Source organism: Crinia signifera, chromosome 5 (assembly GCF_055691185.1).
Source record: "Crinia signifera chromosome 5, ASM5569118v1, whole genome shotgun sequence".
Classification (NCBI taxonomy): domain Eukaryota; kingdom Metazoa; phylum Chordata; class Amphibia; order Anura; family Myobatrachidae; genus Crinia; species Crinia signifera.
The window spans coordinates 16824634-16846877 of record NC_139221.1 but is presented as its reverse complement, the minus strand read 5'-3'; the positions used below and the strand labels follow the sequence as shown (position 1 = coordinate 16846877).

Sequence of the window (22244 nt, the reverse complement as noted above, 5' to 3'; positions counted from 1 at the left end):
ATCCTCCACACACCTAAGCCTTAATGTGCGCCCCTCCTTTTCTCCCCCAACTCAGTAATAACTGCACCCCCACATCTAGATATTATTCATCAAACCCATAGGACTGGCAAAAAAAATAAAAAAAGATTTAACACCAGGGATATATTAGGGCGCCGGGAGCAGAATGGATAGCTTTTATTAACTGCTGTATTTCTCCTTGAGGCGTCAGTGAGAAGAATCCTCAGTCATCTATAAGGATGTAGAAAGGCTGTGCCAAGAGGCAGCAGCAGCAGCAGCATCAGGACCAGCCGCCGCAGCAGCATCACCCCCAGCTCTCTATCGCAACATTGTTGCTCCCTGAGCGCAAGCCGCGTTTAAAACCCAACCGCCACCCTCCTGCGTGCGTCTTCTAGTCGCAAGTGTGATCCAGGTTTGTCCAGGGGAGGAGGAGGGAGAGGAAAGGGGAAGGGAGGGAATGGGAAGAAACAATCGCTAGTATCTAACAGACTTGATGCCCCTGTTGGAGAGATGGTTGAGTCCTCGTCAAGGTTGCTGTGGTATCCCAGAAACACCATCCACTCCGATCTGTGACCGCTCCACAAGCAGCAACGACTCGCTGCGCCTTGGCCAAGGGGAGGACAGACTGGTGGTAGGTGGTGGCGGTGGAGGTGGAGGGGGGTGCACATTACAGGAGCCGGAGGACCAGAAGATGAAAGCTACCTGCACTCTGGAGACGCCACCAGCCCAGACAGAGGGGCACTTGTGCAGGAGAGGATGTACTAAATGTGGACCTGTGGACTCCCCCTTATGTCTGAGGAACATGGAAACGCAAAGTGGATTTACATTGGGCTACCTGGTTTTTTTACTGATGGTTACATGTGTGAGAGGTAAGGGACAGTACAATTGCCATCACCCCCCCATCATTTCAGTCTTTGCAGGGATTGTGTTGGTGAATCTCCCTCATTGGTTCTTTTATCTTTATTTGTTTATTTATTCAGGTTTGTTTGTTTATTGTTCTTAGTAATAACGATCAAAGGATGCGAGTTGTGCTGTATTTCCTCTATAAGAGATTCATCTGCTGCTGCTGCTGGATGTATAGGAGACGCATTTTCCTCAGCCAGCCTCTCTCTCTCTGTGTGTGTGTTCAATGCAGTGATTGAGCCTGTGCTGGATATGAATATTCTTGCAGTAGACTCACAGGGAGACGTGAGTTGGTTCCTACAGGCTGGAACTAGTGGATATCTGTGCAGAATCCCCCCCCCCCCCCATGTTACCCAGAGCTGGGATCTGTGCTCCCTCTCCCCACCTCTCATCTCTGTACATGGATCTGATGGGTTTAACCCTTCACTGGCAGCAGACAAAGTTGCCAGGGGTCTGGCTGGCAGAGGTCCCCCCCCCCCCCCCCAGCATAGACACCTATGCCCAATACAGCTATGGCACTGAATTTGGGGGAGGCAAGTGTGGAACATTGGGAGATATTACACTGTACAGTGGAAGCAGCATGCTGGGTTATTTCTTCATTTATGTATTTTTCCAATGCACAGACAATGAATCAGTTGTAAGTGGTTTACATGTAGAAGAAATGCCAGGTGCTGATGGGGGGGGGGGGGGGGGGGGGCTGGGGGTGTCTGTGTGTGTATGTGTCTTCCAGAGACTACCATGGGAACATCACACATTTCACTAGGTTTTATTTCAGAAATATGGATGTATAAGGCACCAGGAAGATCTGTGCCTTGAATCTTAAAGCTGATCAGTCTGCCCAGTGAATTGGCTGTTAGGAGGTGGTGGTGATGGGGGTAGGGGGGGGGGGGGGGGGGTAGCAAATGACCACAATCTATAACAAATGAAGCATTATGTGAGCCGTTTTCTTTCTATGCATTTTAAAACCTGGCTCGCTAGCACATATCGTTGTCACTAGACTGTATTGATCTTTGCTGTAATGCATGCAGGCTGGTTTTGCCTACCTTCAGCTATTGCATGTGTATGGATGAGGATGAAGAAGAAGGGGTTGGGGGGTTGGGGGGGTGATTGAAAAAAATCAACTTAATTTTTATAGAATTTATATATATATCATTCCAATGTGGGTAAACTGAATTCTGACTGTGCCTTCCTCAAACACTTTATTGTGAGCCTGCAGCTGCCTGTCCCCTCTCAGAAGGCAGCCCATTTGCATGCAATGGAAAAAAAGCAATTCATGTTGTAGGGGTTGTGGGTTACTTCATTGCATGCTATCTGACATTATATCTGAGGACGGGTCGCATGCCTGGAATCTTAATCGGCCTCCTAATTACAGGAAGCTTTTTCTTTTCATGCAGGTTTGTCTGGTTAATGAAGGCGGTCAATGGACTGTCATGTGTTTGATCAAATTACTTCCATTGGTGGGATTACAATCTATTACTGTCCAAATATATATATATATATATATATATATATATATATATATATATATATATATATATATATATATATATATATATATATATATATATATATTTATTTATTTATTTATATATTTATTTGTTGCAATTGTATAATAAAAAAAAAAAAAGAATTTTTCATTTGCACAGAATTTTTTTTAATTTGTGAATTTTAGGCAATTCCGGTCCCTGTGACTTTTTGTTGCTGATGTACAGACCTTGTTATAACAAATGATTATACTGCTGCTCTGTGATTTGAAGACGCAGGGAGGCAGCATATTTCAAACTGAAAGGACCAGGCTGGAGAGAGAGATTTTGAAAATGCAATATTTTATCTTTGGAACAAAGTTACTTCTAATGATACCTGTTGATTCCTTTTTCAACCCAAACCGTTTTTTGGGGGATTCACCATCCAAGTATTGACTGATGTGATATTTGCTAATAACTGATGTCATATTTGCAAACAGCTCATTGGTAAACACCAGAACACACCCCTGAAATAATGATTCAATATATTTTTTTCATTAAAAAAAAAAAAATGGTATCTTACTTTTATGCAATTTATAATATTCTGTATATAATTACCTATTGACTTTGAACAATTTGTCCAGATTGAAGTGGCTAGGTTATGACATGATTGAAGGCAGTACTGTGATAGGGGGCAAGGAGAGGGGTGTCAGGGACAATGGGTGGGGGGGGGGGACATGGGAATCTGGGAGGTTAGACGGCAGAAAATAGGTGGATAGAAGGAATCTGGGGGATGTGGTGTAAATTAAATATGGAGGTGAGCACACTGTAGGGGGACGGGAAATGAACTGAGCAACAAGGCATCACATAGGAGACACATGATGCTGAAGGAACTCAACCCAAATTGCAGAAATGAAAAATAAAGAAAGAATTTATAGAATATATTTAGATAGAAAAATAGATACCTGTGTAACTCTCCCTCTCTCATATATATATATATATATATATATATATATATATATATATATATATATATATATATATATATATATATATATATGAGAGATACAGTAAAGCATAAGTGATAGAAGGTAGGAGAGATGGAGAGGGAGATAGAGAGATAGAGGGGGGAGATGGAGAGGGAGATAGAGAGATAGAGGGGGGAGATGGAGAGGGAGATAGAGAGATAGAGGGGAGAGATGGAGAGGGAGATAGAGAGATAGAGGGGGAGAGATGGAGAGGGAGATAGAGAGATAGAGGGTAGGAGAGATGGAGAGGGAGATAGAGAGATAGAGGGGGAGAGATGGAGAGGGAGATAGAGAGATAGAGGGGGAGAGATGGAGAGGGAGATAGAGAGATAGAGGGGGAGAGATGGAGAGGGAGATAGAGAGATAGAGGGTAGGAGAGATGGAGAGGGAGATAGAGAGATAGAGGGGGGATGGAGAGGGAGAAGAGAGATAGAGGGGGGAGATGGAGAGGGAGATAGAGAGATAGAGGGGGGAGATGGAGAGGGAGATAGAGAGATAGAGGGGGAGAGATGGAGAGGGAAATAAAGAGATAGAGGGGGAGAGATGGAGAGGGAGATAGAGAGATAGAGGTGGGGAGATGGAGAGGGAGATAGAGAGATACAGAGTAGGAGAGATGGAGAGGGAGATAGAGAGATAGAGGGGGGATGGAGAGGGAGATAGAGAGATATAGGGGGAGAGATGGAGAGGGAAATAAAGAGATAGAGGGGGAGAGATGGAGAGGGAGATAGAGAGATAGAGGTGGGGAGATGGAGAGGGAGATAGAGAGAGGGGGAGAGAGGCTGACTATAACATTGGTCATTTATTACATGTGTTTGTTTGCTACCTTGGTGTTCTGCACATCTTTGGGAATACGAATATATAACCAGGTTCCTCACTTTATTAATTAATTCCATTGGTATTTCTGTACCAGCAGCAAATTGCCTGCTCTGTGCAGCAGTGTATTGGTTAATGTGGCTAGAAAAAAGACAAAATACACTCTTGCTGTGATAAACCTGATTTCCAAAGCAATTTTAAACACATTGGTAGCTGCTGCTTATGCTAATACGAGCCTCATATTATGAATTATTCCTTACTGGTGCTGAAGTAAAACGAGAAAGGAGTGTGCTCTATTTCAAACGAAGGTAATGACTTGCCCTCTGAAGAATAATCAGTATTATGAATAGCAGGCAAGCATGTAATGCAACACTCTGCTCAGGATTCAGAACAGAAAACAGTGTCGATCAGTAAAATGACATCTATTTTCCCATAGGGGACCACAATCAGAAAGCATTATATCTCTTCTGCATTCACGGAGAACCTTAGCAGTTGTTAAAAAAAAATGTCTCCTGGCTTATTGCACTCCAGTGTGGGAAAATAAATGTTAAAACCACCTACAGCCACTTTTATGTCATTGTCACGTAAACTGTTCTGCAGGTGTAAAGTACTTGAAAATTGATGGCCAGAGATAGTATTGTATGTGGGCCTACCAGCATTACCATTTTTGCATTGTATTATAAGCCAGGTATAAGTCTACTTGTGCAGGATGCTTGCACGTTAAGTTGGACACGTGTTGCAAAAGCTTTAAAAACATCACACTCTACCCAAGTGCTGTATAAGTTGTTGAGTAGGCCGCGATGGATCAGTGATTACCAAATGGCTTCAAATATTAGGAATTGGAGAGAAAAAAAAATGGCTTCTGGTTGAGCTCCTCAGATCCTCTTGGCTTTCACTTGATGATCCCAGCCTGCTTGTTGGCCACCATTTCATTAATTGATTCATCTTTAGGGCCCAAGAACAGTGCTAGATAAACAGTGAGCCTTCAGTTTTCAGGGGAACCAAAGGTGAGAGCCATATGAGTGAATGGTCTGTCTGCCAATGCTACTAGATGGTTTGAACTGATCTAGAACTGTGGTAGAGAAGTTTCTCTGACTGGGAGAGCCATAGGTGACCCATATGAGACCAATATGATTGGATGAACTGTCTGTTGGCCAGCACTAGATGGTTTTAACTGATCTAGAGCAAAGATAGATGGCCAAGTGAGCGAATGGTCTGTCTGTCAATACTCTAATAGATTGTTTGAACTGATCTAGAACAGGGATACAGAAGCTGCTTTGATCAGGCAGGCAAAAGATGACACATATGAGACCAACATGAGCAGAGAGACTGTCTATTGATCAACACTCTACTAGATGGTTTGAACTGATCTAGAACTGTGGTAGAGAAGTTTCTCTGATTAGGAGAGCCATAGGTGACCCATATGAAACCAACATGATTGTGTGAACTTTCTGTTGGCCAGCACTCTACGAGAACGATTTAACTGATCTTGAGAAAAGGTAGAGAGCCACATGAGCAGATGGTCTGTCTACCAATACTCTACTGGATGGTTTGAACTGATCTAGAACAGTGATAGATAAGCTGCTTTGATTGGTAGGGCCAAAGGTGACACATATGAGACCAACATAAGCGGAGGGACTGTCTGTTGGCCAACACTCTACTAGATGGTTTAACTGATCTAGAGAAACGGTAGAGAAGTTGCTTTGATTAAGAGAGCCATAGGTGAAACATCTGAAAGCTACATGTTTGTATAAACAGCCTGTTGACCAATACTGTACTAGCTGGTTTTAACTGATCTAGTATACTGCCACATAAGTCGTTCTGATTGGGAGAGCTAGAAGTGACTCATATTGTTTTAGAGCAACATAAGCAAGTTGTGTGTTGTCTAGCACTTTGCTAGATGGTTTGAAGAAACCACATACAGTATGCTGTCTTTAAGCTGGTAGCTATCCAGCCATAGAGAACCACAGGTTAAATTCTTCAAAGCCACAAGTCTTACTCATTGTGATAACTACTTAATGGACCATGGGTCATAGAAAACAGCAAAAAATGACGATTGACTGGTGCAGGTCTCTAATTTATAATGTTCTCATTTTTATAACTATATATTTTAAATGTAAGTGTGCTGCTTAGATTTTTGGAAATATTACAGATTACAGAGTGATTGGACTATGCCATACAATAGTACATTAACAGCTACTTATTATGCACTATGGGGGTAGGTAGTAATAACTGGAGCATCATATTATCCCCAAAGACCCAGAAAGAGATTTATGCGCCACCATTTGCATTCACAGAGGAAGTCAATCCGGTGTTGACTGATCCCATTCCAATACATGTCATACTCACACCGCCTATTTATTGATGGCGCTTCAGTTTGACATCCAATTTAATAGTAAGAGGCCTGATGTAGAACTTCTAAGCTGGAGGATCTCTGTGATTCCTCCTGGATGTTGTCTTGTTTAGCGCTAAAGGTCCTTTCACATAACACTTTGTAAAATAAGAACCTAAGCTGGTGGCAACACTTGGCAGCATTAATATTGGTATATTAAGTTTCTTCTGTACTTACTAGAAAATGGAATATAGTTTTCTTTTGAGGTTCATCTTTGGTTGAAGCACACCTAATGTCCTTCTAAAAATACACTCAATGTCCTTCTGACATGGTGTTTTGCTACCCTATGTGGGGGTGAGTGTATGGACATACTGGAGAATATAGAGATGTTGGCTGGTTGAGCCACAAACCCTGCAATACGGTGGGCTCCCTAGAAATGTAAATCACCCACAGCCTAAGAATTTGCATAGGCTCTGGCCCTACATAGTACAATTAGGAATTTCAGAGCTTTTCAGTTTGCTGTGCAAAGTCTGCTAAATAATGCTGAATGTTCCAATGAACTTTCTTCAATGGATGATACATGATCCATTGACATCGAGTTGTAAAGATGGTGGTCTCTTAAGTATGAGAATTGTAAACATTAACCATGTAGTATCCACATGTCAAAATCTAAGACCAGTTCATGTAACGTTATCAGTGGTAATTAGAGATGTGATGTCAATTGTACTTTCTTCATAAAGCCTGCAAAAAAATATATAAAAATAGGAGATTCAATTTCATGGACATTGTGTGTGTAATTGCCGACTATTACCCTTACTTTGGATACTACCTAAGGGGTACATTTACTAGAGCTTGTCAAATTAGTTGATATTGCCCGTAACAACCAATCAGATTCTATCTATCAATTCAATATTGCATCCTAGAAATTGATAGACAGAATCTGAATTGGACTTCAACAACTGCCATCTATATAAATATCCTAATTTTTTGATAAACAGACTTTGTAATGCCCCCCCCCCCCCCCCATATCTCGGCTCCCTAGGCAGCTGCCTTATGGTAGAGCTGGCCCTAGTTTGGACCCAGGTCATATTAACCTCAAAATTCTTCAGTTGATAAAGCCTTGGTTCTATTTTGCATTGTACTTTGAGATGAAGCGTTTCCCCGTCATCCGGGGGACCATAGACTCCGCCTTGGCAAAACTAAAATTGGCGTATTTACGATTGGTGCAAGATGGGCAGGGTACATAAGCCCCCACTGTACAGTCTGCACCGATATAATCATACTTACCTCTCCGAAGTCCCACATCGGCTGATGCTGGAGACATAAATCATCAGGAAAATGACGTAGTTGCCATTTTCCAAGAGATTTGTGCAGTCACAGTAGAGAAGTCGCCAGAAACATACAGCAGCCATATTAACGGAGACCTGAGCAAAGCCAGACTGTACTGTACTGCCATAGATAAAGGGTCCACACAGAATATGTATCTATCTATCTATCTATCTATCTATCTATCTATCTATCTATCTATCTATCCCTGTACATTTAGCATGCTGTATCTATCACGGATGAAGGAACTGTAGATATTTCTCAATTGAATGGTCCTGTGTTATAAATAACAGGAAAGAAAAATCTATCCTGTAACCTTTTCATTTTGACACAACCAGACTGCTAAGTCCACAGTAATTAATAAGTGTTTGAAGTATTGTAAATGATCCCCGGATCAAGGCTTCATGGGCCCTGCATGAAATAGCCCAATGTCCTGGCGGGAGAAGCTAATAGAAAAAAAAAAGTATTATTTTTAAATGTATTCTAAAAACTCTCTGGGGCATTGACACCTAGACTAATGATGTGATTAATTACCAGGTATAAATTACAGAGCGCCTTTACAAACATGAAGCTATTGAACAGGAGCGTAGACTGTACGGGATGCGCTCACCTCCTTGCCTACAATTATACATCTCAGCAAAAGGAAGATAGTTCAGCAATTTGTTTGCACCAGAGAATATTATTGTTCTATTGGGGAAGTAATCTCCCCCGAGCGGTGGCAGGCCATAGCAATTTGTCATTATTATGAGTAATTCCATTTTACAATGTGGCGGACAATGCTAATTATTCTACTCAGTCCTTTTATACAAGTATATATCACCTGGATATAAAGTCTGCATATTTCGTTTTTTTTCCTTGTTAAAAATAGGTGGTAAATTTGATAATGCTTCTTAAAGTAATACAAAGTGAGGTTTCCCATAGCAACCAGACCGATAGGGGTACATTTATGGGAGTTCCATTGAAGATGAGATAGCAACCAATCAGGTTCTACTTCCTATTTATTAAGCTCCTTCTAGTATCTAGAAAACCTGATCGGTTGCTATGGGCAACTTCCCATCTTCAATAGAACTTTAGGCACACTGTCATATTCTCCCTCGATGCCAGGAATGTCCAAACTATGGCCCCCCAGCTTTTGTGAAACTACAAGTCCCATCATGCCTTGCCACAGTTTTGCTAATAGGGAAGGCTAAAACTCTGGCAAGGCATGCTGGGATGTGTAGTTTCACAACAGCTAGAGGGCCACAGTTTGGACATGCCTGGTCTACAGTATGACCACTGGGATGGAAAAGTAAGAACAATTCAGTTTTTAAAAACAAACATGGAAACTCATGTTGTCCTGTTCCCATGTCGACTTTTTTGTTGACCTTTTGCTTTGTGTCGACCTTTTAACCATGCCGATCGTCTGCCTGTCAACCCATAGTGGTCAACCTGTTGACTGTTGACCTAGACAATGTCGACCTTCTGTATAAAGGCGTGCGCAGCCCATTTTATTAGGGGGTGCACCGTCAAAGGGGTGTGTCTAGCACCACCTATTGGGCATGTCTAGCATTGCCCATTGGGTGTGTCTAGCACTGCCAATCATGCATGTTTACCATCATCTACTGGTACTCACTAAAATATAAAATGTCTCTCAGCCAGAACATAATCTCCGGCCTATTTCAGTTTTAATATTTGGTACTTGATTCCTAGCACGGCGCCCATCACATACCTTCATTAGTGGTATGCGATGGTATGCGATGGGACACGATTTTCGGGTCCTAAGAGCCGCATTGTACAATTTTAATATCACATCACATTGCATGCCATTACAATGGCATGCAATGCAATGCAATTTCTAATTGTACAGGCACCCTGATGGGTGATTACTATGTTAAATGCCACCCATTGTTAACGCCACTCCCACTATCAACGCCAACATGAAGCGTGGCGAGTCCAGCGAACCCGCGAGGGGCGGCGGTACACGTCCTCCGACCTTTTCATACCCCTACTATCCACGTCGGCATGGAGTTGATTTTACATAGTGTGGCGAGCGCAGCGAGCCACCGAGCCCGAAGCGTGGCGAGCACAGCGAGGGGACCCAGAATACATGTGAGATTATCCGCGTCCCCTCGCGTCCCCTTGCGGGGGCTGCGCTCACCACACTATATAAAATCAACTACACGCCGACATGGATAGTTGGGGTATGAAAAGGTCAGAGGACGCGTACCGCCGTCCCTCGCGGGGTCGCTACGCTCACCACTCTCGCCACGCTTCGGGTTGGCGTTCATAGTGGCAGTGGTGTTAACAATGGGGGTGCATATAACATAGTAATCACCCATCAGGGTGCATGTACAATTAAATCATCGTTTTGATTGCATCGATCTCATCGCATCGCATGCGATCTGGTCGCATGCGATGCGATCGATACGATCAAAACGATGGCATGAGATTAAAATCGTGGGCGCCGTGCTAGGAAACAAGTACCTAATATTCTTATTACTCTGTATAACAGTACATGTATATAAAGTAAAAAAAAAATGGATTATGCAGGTATGTAGTGATATGACAACAGTCTAGTACAATTAAAAATGCAAAACACACAATTGATTGATGGACACTAATTTTAATGGAATACAGGTCTAAAAAGCAAAAGACTTTGGTAAAAGGTATTGCTGGTATTGCGAGCGGCAGGAAGTTGTTAATAAGGGTGGGCACAGCATTTGTGTTAGCACCCCTAACACTCAATGTGCGCAAACCTATGCTTCTGTAATAACTGCATACCATGTTGCTTCCCTGTGACTGCCCCATGGCACTTGCATCTAGCTTCCAGGTGCCCCCAACAGTGCCTGGTACAGCGCCCTGCAGTAGCGCACGCAAGGGGGGTTTCTGAGTACCCAGAAACCCCCTCAGGAGTCTAAGGACCCTAGACTGAAAGCTGAGGGTCCCCTCTTTCTATGGGTACAAGAATTTTAAAAATCGGCCCTGACTTCAAAGCAGTGGTCCCCATCCAAGCCTGTTAATTGCATTTCCCAGTCAGATATTTCAGGTTCTCTCTGACGTAGAGTTTTTCTGAGGGTATATTCCAAATCCTAGGACTCTCCCACTTTGACGAACACTAGGAACTTGTCTCTACTATTCCCAGAACCAGAGATCTCAGCCTTCCAGCAGCTGGTTACTGCTCCAGCTCCACACACCTGGTTGGTAGTTTTATATTCTCATTGGCAGATTGCTCTGCCTTCTGAACTCTGATCCCCTAGTCCCTAATACCATTTGGTAGGTGGGATTCTCTAGTTTTTAATTCCATTAAAATGTAAGAAATCTATTTTCGGGAACTGGAGATATCTGCAGTCAAGCAAGCTGTCCTCCCACCAGAAAATTATGAATTTTCACTCCACTCCACTATATATATTTATTATTATTATTAATATACATTTGGTCTACCTATAATACTTTAACTGACCCGGCTTTGCTCCGCCCCTCTGGAAACCCCCTTCTGAAAATACTGCATTTGCCCCTGCCCTGCAGCCTGTAAAGCCATCACAGAGCCGTCCGGACTGTACTCGGAGTGCTCTGGGTGCATCACATCTTCCTGGTCCTATCAGACTCCTCCCCTTCATCAATCGATGGACACCAAATGCCCGGTGGACAGGGATGGCTTAGTGCACTTTTTCATCATGCTACAACCATCTTCACCCTTCTGACGAACATCTTATTGTTAGTGAGCGTGGCAATGTATCCCACAAATTACAGTGGTTCTAAACTACATTTATTGATAATTCAAATGGTTGAGCACCCCAAAATTTTGTCTGAAATCTGCTTCTAACAGTGTCAGTGCATACTATATTTAAGTCATATGAATATGGGGGGTTCATGTGATTACCAATCTTTTATAGTTACTCGCATGGATGCACTGTACGTGCAAATGTTGGATTGATTTAAAAATGTTAACTTAAAACGAATGTATTAATAGTATTATACGGGCTAACAGTTACTTTCAGTCCTGTAGACCAGGGCTGTTCATATGATGGTCAATGGACTTTATTTTGTTTATCTACAATCTTCTCGGAAAGCCCCCACAGTAATTTGCCAATGGACTCATTGGTATAATAGAGATTGAGGCCTTGTTATGGAAATGCTTAGACAGCGCCGATGTACAGTACAGTAGATAATGATTGGAATTATGGTGATGATATAAGGTTGCTTTGGCCAACAGAATGAGGAAGTAGATGACGTAGGGGGTGGTGTTGAAACAGGAGGGATTACCATCTGCTACGACTTCCATGCTACGTAGCGTTTGATACCATGTAGATTATAATTGATGACTGTTTATTTTTTTCCATGTTATGTACATCAAATGATCCAACAATCAGGCATTACATTAACCCGAATAAGTTCAGAGTCAAGTGTGTGAAATTCATTGGTATTAAAATGTGATGGTTTAGAAGGGCTTCACCGACTTCAGACGTTTCTTGATAACTGTTACGATAAATAATTATCTGATATGTGCATGCTTTCTGGCTTCATGTCCAGGGGGAGAGGTAGCAAAACTTGGACAGAGATTTAAGTGGATAGACAAAGTATCAAATAATCTGCTGCTAACTGTCACTCTCAAACATTGATTCATCTCTCCGTCAATGTGATTACCTCATAATTGGTCCTTGAGATAGGCCTGCAATGAGGGATGATTTGATGACCCTGGATAATTGCTCCCACAGTACAATGAGTAAACATAATTGGTGCTGCCATGATGGAGGGCGGAGGGATTTTAGAGTGCACCATGAAGAGTATCATTTTGTTGTTGTGGTTACTCTAATAGCATAGCTGTAACCCAGTTACTATGGCATCTTGCTCGGCTTTCCTCATCTTTTGTTCTCCTGTAGATTTAGGAAGTCAATGGTTGAGTAGATGTTTGATAGTGTAGCGAAGATTCAATGAAAATGTGTCATTGTCTCTCCAAATATTCCCCTTTCTAGGTCTTCTCTGTGTATTGTTGGTGTTTCATATCCATAAAATAATTCTATAGATATACCGAAACATTACTCTATCATTTCTACATGCTGTAGTTCTATTATTTTTAAGCTTTATTCAATACACATGCATAATAATCTCAATATATATATTTCAGAGCCTACGAGTAGAGATACAGTATAATACGAAATATGTAGTACGAGTTGGGGGCATCCGGCAAGCTCAACACACTGACCAAGCTCATAGGTAAATCAGTTGGTTGCTGGCTTCATATAGTGTCATTACAGTGTAATTACCCCCGGACACTATGTGATTTGGGCCCAATTTCACCCAATTCCTGCAGATTGGCCTATAGATCCAGCCCGGCCCCTCATTCATTCAGCCAATCAGCTGCTAACTGTCATGTTACAAGCGGTACTTGAAAAATTACATTTAAGAGTTTATTGGCTGGACCTTTTTATCTCTCTTCAAGCTTTCATACATATGCCCCCTTACCACTCTCAACTTTATCTTTCACCAAGTTCTGCATCACACTTGGTGACATTCAGGACATTATGAGTTATACGCTGTGTGACTCTTTAACCCATTAAGGTCTGAAGATCTTTAATCCAGACCACGAAATTGCATACAGAGTTACCCTCTGGTTTTTAGAATGGGCAACGGAACTAAGGTGTCAATTTATTAAGATTGGATTTTTTTTGAAGATGGGATGTTGCCCATAACAACCAATCAGATATGTAATCTTCTAGAAGGTGATAATTAAATATATACTGTAGAATCTGATCAGATCCATCATTTACCCCTGAGACTCCAGTGATACTGAGTAAAAGGATGCCTGCATTTCTTCGAACCCCCTCCCACAATTGGCTCCTAACTGTCAATCAATCTGCATCCCAATCCTCCCGACTCACAGTAGCATTGCAAAGCATTCGACTGTTCCATGTGCAGTAATAAAATCATCGACCGACTGCTTAAATATCAAAATACATCAGTGAATCAGGGCTGATGTTATTCAATAATATATGCTAGATTTAACACAGACCTATTGTACAGTAATCTATTTTAACCTCGGCATGATTAAGCAATAAAATATAAATTTGTTCAGTTAATAAATCCATTTCTTCCCAAATCTGGAAATACAGAAAACTGCTGCTTATAAGATGTGACCTTTCATGAAACGAAGATATCTATTACTATTTCCTCAGCAGCAACTAACAATTGCATTGGATTACGTTCGTCTCATTAACGAATTCTGTGATATTTGTCACTTACGTGTAATTTAGCAGTTGGCATGAAAATATTTGGGTGACATGAACAGTGACTTACAGAAGTGCTGTATTACTTTCTACTTCTTTCTTGGAATGTTAGTTACAGAATTTACATGGTTCAAGGTAGTTGTTGTATATGTACCGTAATCATAGTATATGCCAGAGGGGACAACTATATACAACAGCTTTATAAATACTGACTTGAAAAAAAAAACCTAAATAATAATTATAATATTAGCAGAGTAAGGAAAAAGAGATGGGATTTTCCCAGAGTACAGTATAAATATCATACAATAAAATACAGTGGATCATTTATTTTCTGATGTCTTTTTTTCAATTAATTGAATTAATTAATTAATTAATTGATTGAAACAGCACCTAATGTGCAGTTAACAATCAGATTTGTATTTATTCAAATGGGAGTAATTTAGAATATTATTTGTATTTTATTTTGTAAGCTTTTATAATTTATTTTTATTTCTTAAAAACAATTATTTATTTTAACTTTTTTTGGTACCTATGTAGTATCTGGGCGCCCGATATTAACGGGACGATCGCATTGCATCGCATCGCATGCGACCAAATCGTATGTGATGCGATCGACCCGATTTTTCTATAGGATTCAATGTTAAAATGGACTGAGTCCATTTTAACATAGGATTCGATGGAAAAATGGGTCCTTTTCCTTTCCCCACTATCCAAGTGGGCATGGAGTTGGATATATACCTGTGGCGAGCGTAGCGAGCCACCGAGCCCGAAGCGTGGCGAGCGAAGCGTGGCGAGCGAAGCGAGCCCCGTGAGGGGACATGGAATACTTTTTAATTAATCCACTTACATTTTAACATTGAATCCTATGGAAAAATCGTGTCGATCGCATCGCATACGATTTGGTCGCATGCGATGCGATTATCGCATCGCATCGAATTGCATGCCTTAAGTTAAGGCACACAATCCTCATATCGGGCCCCCAGATAATACATAAGTACCCTTTTTTTTTATTCACTTCTTTTAAAAAAAATCTGGGCTTCCAGTTCCACTGTGCATGTGTATACTAGATAGTCTGGTCATGCATGCACATATCTTTGAAGACAAAACACAGTAAAAATAGGAATATGCAATGGCGCCCCCTAGTATAGCCGGTGGTACCCAACCACTAAATACACATAAATAACAGAAATTTAGAAAACACCTCAGGTTTTTAATTTCTTGTAAAGAGCTCATCCAATGAGTCGGTCCAATCTCCAGTATATCATTGTTCAATCATGGTAATTATTAATCAGATTCTAACTGATTCCACGTTATTCGGTATAAAAATATCCTATGGTTAAAATGTGGTACCAAAAGACATTTGGGGAGGGGTGGTAATATAATTAGCCTCGAAAAGTGTTTGGGAGATCTGTAACTCCCGCTCTGTAGTACTCCACATATCTTGTTGCGTCAGTGTGGGTGCCAGTTGACGTTCCGATTGTCAGGATTCAAAAGGTCAATAGTTCAACATCAGAATCCCGACTGTTAAATGCCCAACAGTCGGGACCCTGACTGACAGGGGATTTTTTCCCTGGTGGGGGTCCACGGCCCCCATAGAGGGAGAAAAAATCCTGTGGAAAGCGCAGCGAGCCACCGAACCCTTGTTGGAGTTCCGGCAGTAGGGATTCCAATGTCGGACTAATAACCCAAAACCCAGACTGTCTAAGCATCATACCACACCCATCAGTGTGCCAACCACAAACTTATATTGCTATCTTACATCATACTTTAATTCCATTTGTTATCGTAGAATTTGAGGGACACACGTAAAATTTGAAACATGCGGCAAAGATTTTTCATTGAAACATGACCACACTACATGAAATATATACAGAATTTAAATAGTGGTTAGTGCTTATTTTGTTGGTTGAGTAGTTGGTTGGTTATAGAATTGAATGGTTGGTTGGTTATTTGGTTGGATGATTGGTTGATTGGGTTATTTGCCTTTTTTATTTGTAATTATTGTTTTGTGTTACAAAATTAAGTACTCTTTATGGTACTTGTTTCCTAGCACGGCCACAACGATTTAGATCGTTGTGGTCGTAAGATAAAAAATCGGATCGATCGCATCGCATGCGATTTGGTCGCATGCGATGCGACCGATCCGATCTACCGATTTTTCACCCGATTTTTTTTTTTTTTTCACCTGATTATTTTCAATTGCCCCCCCAAATGTTACTAAGTGGGCTAGACCCCACGATAGACGTCAACCCGAAGCGTGGCGAGCGCAGCGAGGCCGCGAGGGGCGGCGGTGCGCGTCCTCCGACCTTTTCATTCCCCTACTATCCACTAGGGCGTGGAGTGAGAATAGAATAGTGTGGCGAGCGCAGCGAGCCACCGAGCCCGAAGCGTGGCGAGCGCAGCGAGCCCCGCGAGGGGACGCGTATAACTTCACAGGTATACGCGTCCCCTCGCGGGGCTCGCTGCGCTCGCCACGCTTCGGGCTCGGTGGCTCGCTGCGCTCGCCACACTATTCTATTCTCACTCCACGCCCTAGTGGATAGTAGGGGAATGAAAAGGTCGGAGGACGCGCACCGCCGCCCCTCGCGGGCTCGCTGCGCTCGCCACGCTTCGGGTTGACGTCTATCGTGGGGTCATGGCGGGCACATAAAAAATGTGAAATGGGTCATATTGGCCCATTTCACCTTTTTTATCATTTTTCCCTATGTGAGATGGACTTAATCAAGTCCATCTCATCTTGTGCCATTATAATGTCACAAGACCGACAAGATCCTCCCGATTTCAATGTTAAAAGATTTTTTAACATTGAAGTCTATGGAAAAATCGGGTCAATCGGTCGGTCGCATCGCGGCCGATTTTAATTGGTCGCGACCGACCGATTGACCCGATTTCTGTCAATCAAAGGGAAAAAATTGTAAAAAATCGGCCACATCGTGAGGATCGTGTCCCTTAATTAAGAGCCACGATCACTCACGATTGTGGCCGTTCTAGGAAACAAGTACCCTCTTTATTCATCAGCACCAGGGCAATTTTTGTGCAGGCTCCAGCAGGAACTGTGGCCCTTATTCTAGTTCACTCTTTCTGACAAAATATTTCTTAGATGGACAAAACCAATTTCACTGCAGGTGAGGCAGGTGTAAAACCCCACCCAAATCTAATTATCTATGCACAAGTAACACCTGCCTCACCTGCAGTGCACATGGTTTTGTCCATCTAAGAAATATTTTGTCAGAAAGAGTGAACTAGAATAAGGGCCACAGTTCCTGCTGGAGCCTGCACAAAAATAGCCCTGATCAGCACCATTGTGGTTCTGTTACTACCCAATCCAGTGTATGCTGAGTGAGTGTATGTCATTTTACTTGTGAAAATATGCTATTTAGTCAGCCCCCATCTTTTCCTATTGTAAGAATGGAAGCATACAGTATACATAGTAGTATTTAACATAGTAACCGATAAAATATATATGTTTTTATTAATAGCTTCATTTTCCATCTGCAAATCATTATCTCATTTTCAAAATCTCTTTGGAGGTTGCAAAACATGAGGCTGACATACAGTAGCCTAACAGCTCTCAGCAGGTTGTGTGAGAGCAGAGCGGGTAGAAAGAGGGAGATGATCTTAAACTTCAGCATACAGACAGGGCAGCCATCAGGGTGCAACTACGGGGAAACCAGTACCGGACAGAAAGGGGGCCCAGGAGTGGAGTGTATCAAGTATAATTTGTTGTAAACAAAGTTCACATTTCCCATGGTGCATTGTAAATTTTGAGTAGTGCATCCAGTGTAGCGACCCCCCGGAGGTCTCTGGCACACCAGGGTTATGAGACGAGGAAGGGGGGCCCTGCTTATTTTCAACATATCAGGCCTCACAATTTCTGATGGCACTCCTGCATACAGCATAGAGGGATGTCTCAAAGCCTCTTCTGAAACCACTTTCACCATGTGACTGTGGTTACCATGGTAGTCGATAGTGTGCAATCATTTATAGCAGCTTTTTTTTTTTTATGAAATTGCAGTTTAAAAAAGATCATGTCCTCCATAAAAGAGATAAATAAATTTGTCTGGGAAATCTGGGTTATAAACCCACTCATATTCTCATAAATTCCGCTGCTCACCTTTGACCTATGGGAATCGACGTTGATGGGGGAATCGGAGAAGGTGAGTATAATTTATATCCTACATATGTCCATTTATGATTTGTGTGACATCTTTAATTTGCATTCTAATAGAGGAAAAACATGTCATTTTAGGTAATTCATTATGTAGGCCTGAGAATTGATCCATGTAATTAAACAAAAATCAATTGGCGATGAACAGCTATGCTTAATGTCTGTAGCAAATCAGGGAATAGGGAGCTAATTATTTCCTTAAAAAGTACAATAGATTGGATATATTAAAGCACTGGCATTACTAAGCAACGCTTGGCTGGAATAATAGGGTAGCGTTTATACTGTATTTGTTATGTCTCGTGTGTTCTGCTGCCTAATCCCATGCTCGAAAAAACTTCATGGACAATGATAAATCCAGGAAAGAAAATGTAGCTCTCGTAATGTAGCAAAGGCCATGGGCCCAATTCAGACCTGATCGATGTCCTGCGATTTTTCAAATCCCAGCGATCGGGTAAATGCCGCTCCGCACAAGCGAATTCATGCCCATGTGCATGGTTACAAATTCATTTGCAGCCGTGCACAGAGAGGAAAACCATTCACAATCACTCATCATTTATTGGTTTTCGCCTCATTTCCCAGAGGCAAGTAAGCCAGGACTTACTCGGTGCTGCGAAGGCGGCAGTGAGAATAGGCCACTGCTCACTTAAGTGGTTCTCCCTCTCTACGGCCGGGGCATGTCTGTGTTTTCTGGGGCACTCCCAGAACGTGCAGGGTATCAATCACCCTTCAAGAAGCTGACTGCCATCGCATGGACGGCTAGTTGTCCGATAGTTATCCTGAATCGGGCCCCAGGTGTAATTGTGTACTGTCATTAAGGAGCAGCTTAAAATGCCCCCTTTTAGTTATTATATGAGTAGGTGCACAATAGCACGCAACTCATGCCCCACACAAATGTTTTATGTCTTTATTAATAATAACTAGTGAGCCCGCTCTAATGCTTCGAAAGCTAGTAGATGTAGTATCACTTGCTGCCAACAGATGGCAGTGGGTCATCCGCTGCCACAGCTCGACTTACACCTCCTGCCAGCCTCCTTCATTTACCTTTTCTCCCAATGCCTGGTGCTCAGAGGGGGAGGGAGGGTAGGGGACCGAGCCCTGACTATTCTGTCAGTACCAGGCCCCGCAATTTCTGATGGCAAATCACCTTGTGCCTCTCCATCCTCATACCTCATGTTTCATTCCCCCACAATCACCTTGCATCTCTCCAGTCTCATACCCCTTGTTTCTCTCCAGCACCATCACTGTGTCTCTTCAGTCTCATACCCCTTGTTTCTTTCCTGCACCATCACTGTGTCTCTTCAGTCTCATACCCCTTGTTTCTCTCCAGCACCATCACTGTGTCTCTTCAGTCTCATACCCCTTGTTACCCGCTAGCACCATCACTTTGTGTCTCACCAGTCTCATTCCCCTTGTTTCTCTCCAGCACCATCACCTTGTGTCTCTCCAGCCTCGTACCCTTTGTTTCTCTCCAGCACCATCACCATATGTCTCTCCAGCCTCATACCCCTTGTTTTGTTCCCACACAATCACCTTATGTCTCTCCAGCCTCATTGCCCCTTTTTCTCATGAACTTCATCCCATGTGCATGTCCAGTCTCAACTCCTTGTGTCTATCTAGCCTTCCCCATCACATATAGCATCCTGGGGTATCGGGTCCATGGATCTACGATGACTAGATTGACTATGTTAAGGTCAACCATGCTTAGTCGAACACGTCTAGTTAGACGCCGGGATCCCAATGCAAATGCATCACTGTATATTAGAAATGACAATTAGTATCACAACTGGGCCCCTTTCAAATTGATTGGGTCTTTGGCATAGAGGGATCACGCAATTGAAAAACAGGACACATCTGTAGTTGAGAAATAGTGCTTCATTTGCACAGATAGTTCAGGGACTCCCCATCACGGTCTTATGTATTATTTTTCCTTATTATTATCATTATCATGTTCCGCTGTGTGCGTTTTGTCTCTATCAATGAACGAATGTGCAGAACATGTCGTCATTATGCATGTTAGGGAATAGTAAGTCTACTAAAGCTAATAATAACTTTATCACATTATGACATGTTCGGAGAAAGGGCTGTCTGATTGCATTAATAGCCGGCCAAGTTAAGATGTGCCGTTCCATATATGTTGATACTGATCAGTTACCGAAAACATCCAGTATGCAGTAATTATCATTTTTTTCTCGGTGGCCTTATAAATGTGTGTCACAGACTTCCATATCTGAGACATAATTAGACTTTTATTATACAATATATAATAACCAAGGAGTTCCTATATTCCCATAGATGTGAAATGCAATTAACCTTTTATATTTGACAAAGCTATCAGGTGTAGGTTGTACGTCATTTGCAAATGCCGGTTTGCACAAGAAGAAATGTAATCAAATTTTTTAAGAAATGGTGGTTTTACAAAGACTATACATTTCAGCTTTTGTTATATGATTACTGTAAATGGGCTTTTTTAAATTATATTTTGATAATACTAAAAAACACACTAGAATAGAGGTGGCCAAACCGGGCCTCAAGATCTTCTTACAGTCCATGTCTTTCAGGCAACCTGAGGATCTATAGTAGGAATGATGCAGCAGGTTTGAAAATGTGACACAGTTGTTATGACTACAGCTGTGCACCGGCTAGATGGTCTGGGAAACATGAACTTTTGGTTGATCTGGAAGCCCGGTTTGGCCAGCCCTACACTAGATCACCCCTCACAACTCCTTCAGTTTGGGAATCGGTACTGATTGTACATGTCAATATGAAGCCGGTCATCAACTATTGAAGTAGTACAGCAAAGATACAAAGGACTTGCCCATGCTATGTTGTAGCATTCCATCTTCTCAAGGGTGTGGGTTTCACTCCTCTGAAGTACAAGACGCTTGCCAGCCCCTGTACCTTCATGAAAAAAGCCGTGAAGTCACGATCCATGGGATTTTGGGACAGTCACCTCAAATAATTACTATCCTACCCAAGGACAATCGGGATGTATACTAGAGGCAGCCAGTTTGGCTGAATTTAGCTTTCACCTTCCAATCAGTTCATTGGTCACTTACTAGTGACATTATTAAAGACTGCGTTATCATTGTGCTTGAATTACATGTCTACTACTGTATATTTGTTGAACTCCAGCTGGCGGACCACTAGCCTCCCATTCTCCTACAAAATGGCTTAATAGTTGTTGGAATTATTATTATTATTATTATTATTATTTTATCGAGAGCAAGTAGTCCAGGCCCGGTGGCAGCAAACCATGATACATTCTTTACCGTAATTTGCAGGTGAGTGAGGTTTTTATGCTGGTGTCTTACAGTTATTGTCTTCACACACACACACACACACATATATATATATATATATATATATATATATATATATGTCTAGTGTTTGCGTGTCACTGAAACACTGCCATCTGTTTGCAGCAAGTGGAAATACATCTCTTTCTCTCACAGAGGCAATCATGTACAATTAGCTGCCTTACTAGCTTTCGAAACATTGCTTTGAGCAAGCTTACTGGTTGTTTTATGTTTTTCCAAAAGTAGGGTTTGGTGCAGCAGAGTGGTTAGCATTGTTAATTCATGGACCATGACCAATGAGCTACAGAACATTAGCTTCTACCTGCTTTTACTCCTGTGCGTCTCATAGCGCACACTAGTTTCTTCTTATTGTCCATGCACATAATGGTCTGTTAGTTTCCTTGTGACTGTAGTGGCGCTAGTGGCGTTAATTACTTTTGTAGGAACAGGGCTTCCAAAGGGAGCCCTGAAGCATGTTGGTAACCGATTGATTGGTTGGTAACCGATTGTCTAGGAAGACATTCAATAGGTTGACCACTATAGATCGACGGTCAATAGGTTAACACTTGAAAAATGTCGACATGGTATAAGTTGACATGGACAGATCAACGCAAGCTTAATGTCCACATGTCAACGGTCGACACAGAAAAAAGGTTGAAGCACCCCTCGAGTGTGCCGCTTCTCTGTAGCCCAGCTGCTGTGTGAGGCCTGAGTA

At 42.1% G+C, this 22244-nt stretch overlaps 1 protein-coding gene across 6 annotated transcripts in view; it reads left to right on the top strand.

The window, feature by feature from the left end:
- Window positions 1-325: 325 nt before the first annotated feature.
- The window catches only part of CSMD3 (CUB and Sushi multiple domains 3), a 969186-nt gene continuing 947267 nt past the window's right edge, over window positions 326-22244 (top strand). For 3 of the 6 annotated variants that reach the window (XM_083186712.1, XM_083186713.1, XM_083186711.1), the window contains exon 1: window positions 326-866. In XM_083186712.1, the coding sequence (XP_083042838.1) occupies window positions 491-866 (376 nt within the window). In that variant the 5' untranslated portion in view covers window positions 326-490. The remainder of the gene's footprint in view (window positions 867-22244) is intronic. The other 3 variants (XM_083186716.1, XM_083186715.1, XM_083186714.1) reach the window with 1 other exon arrangement.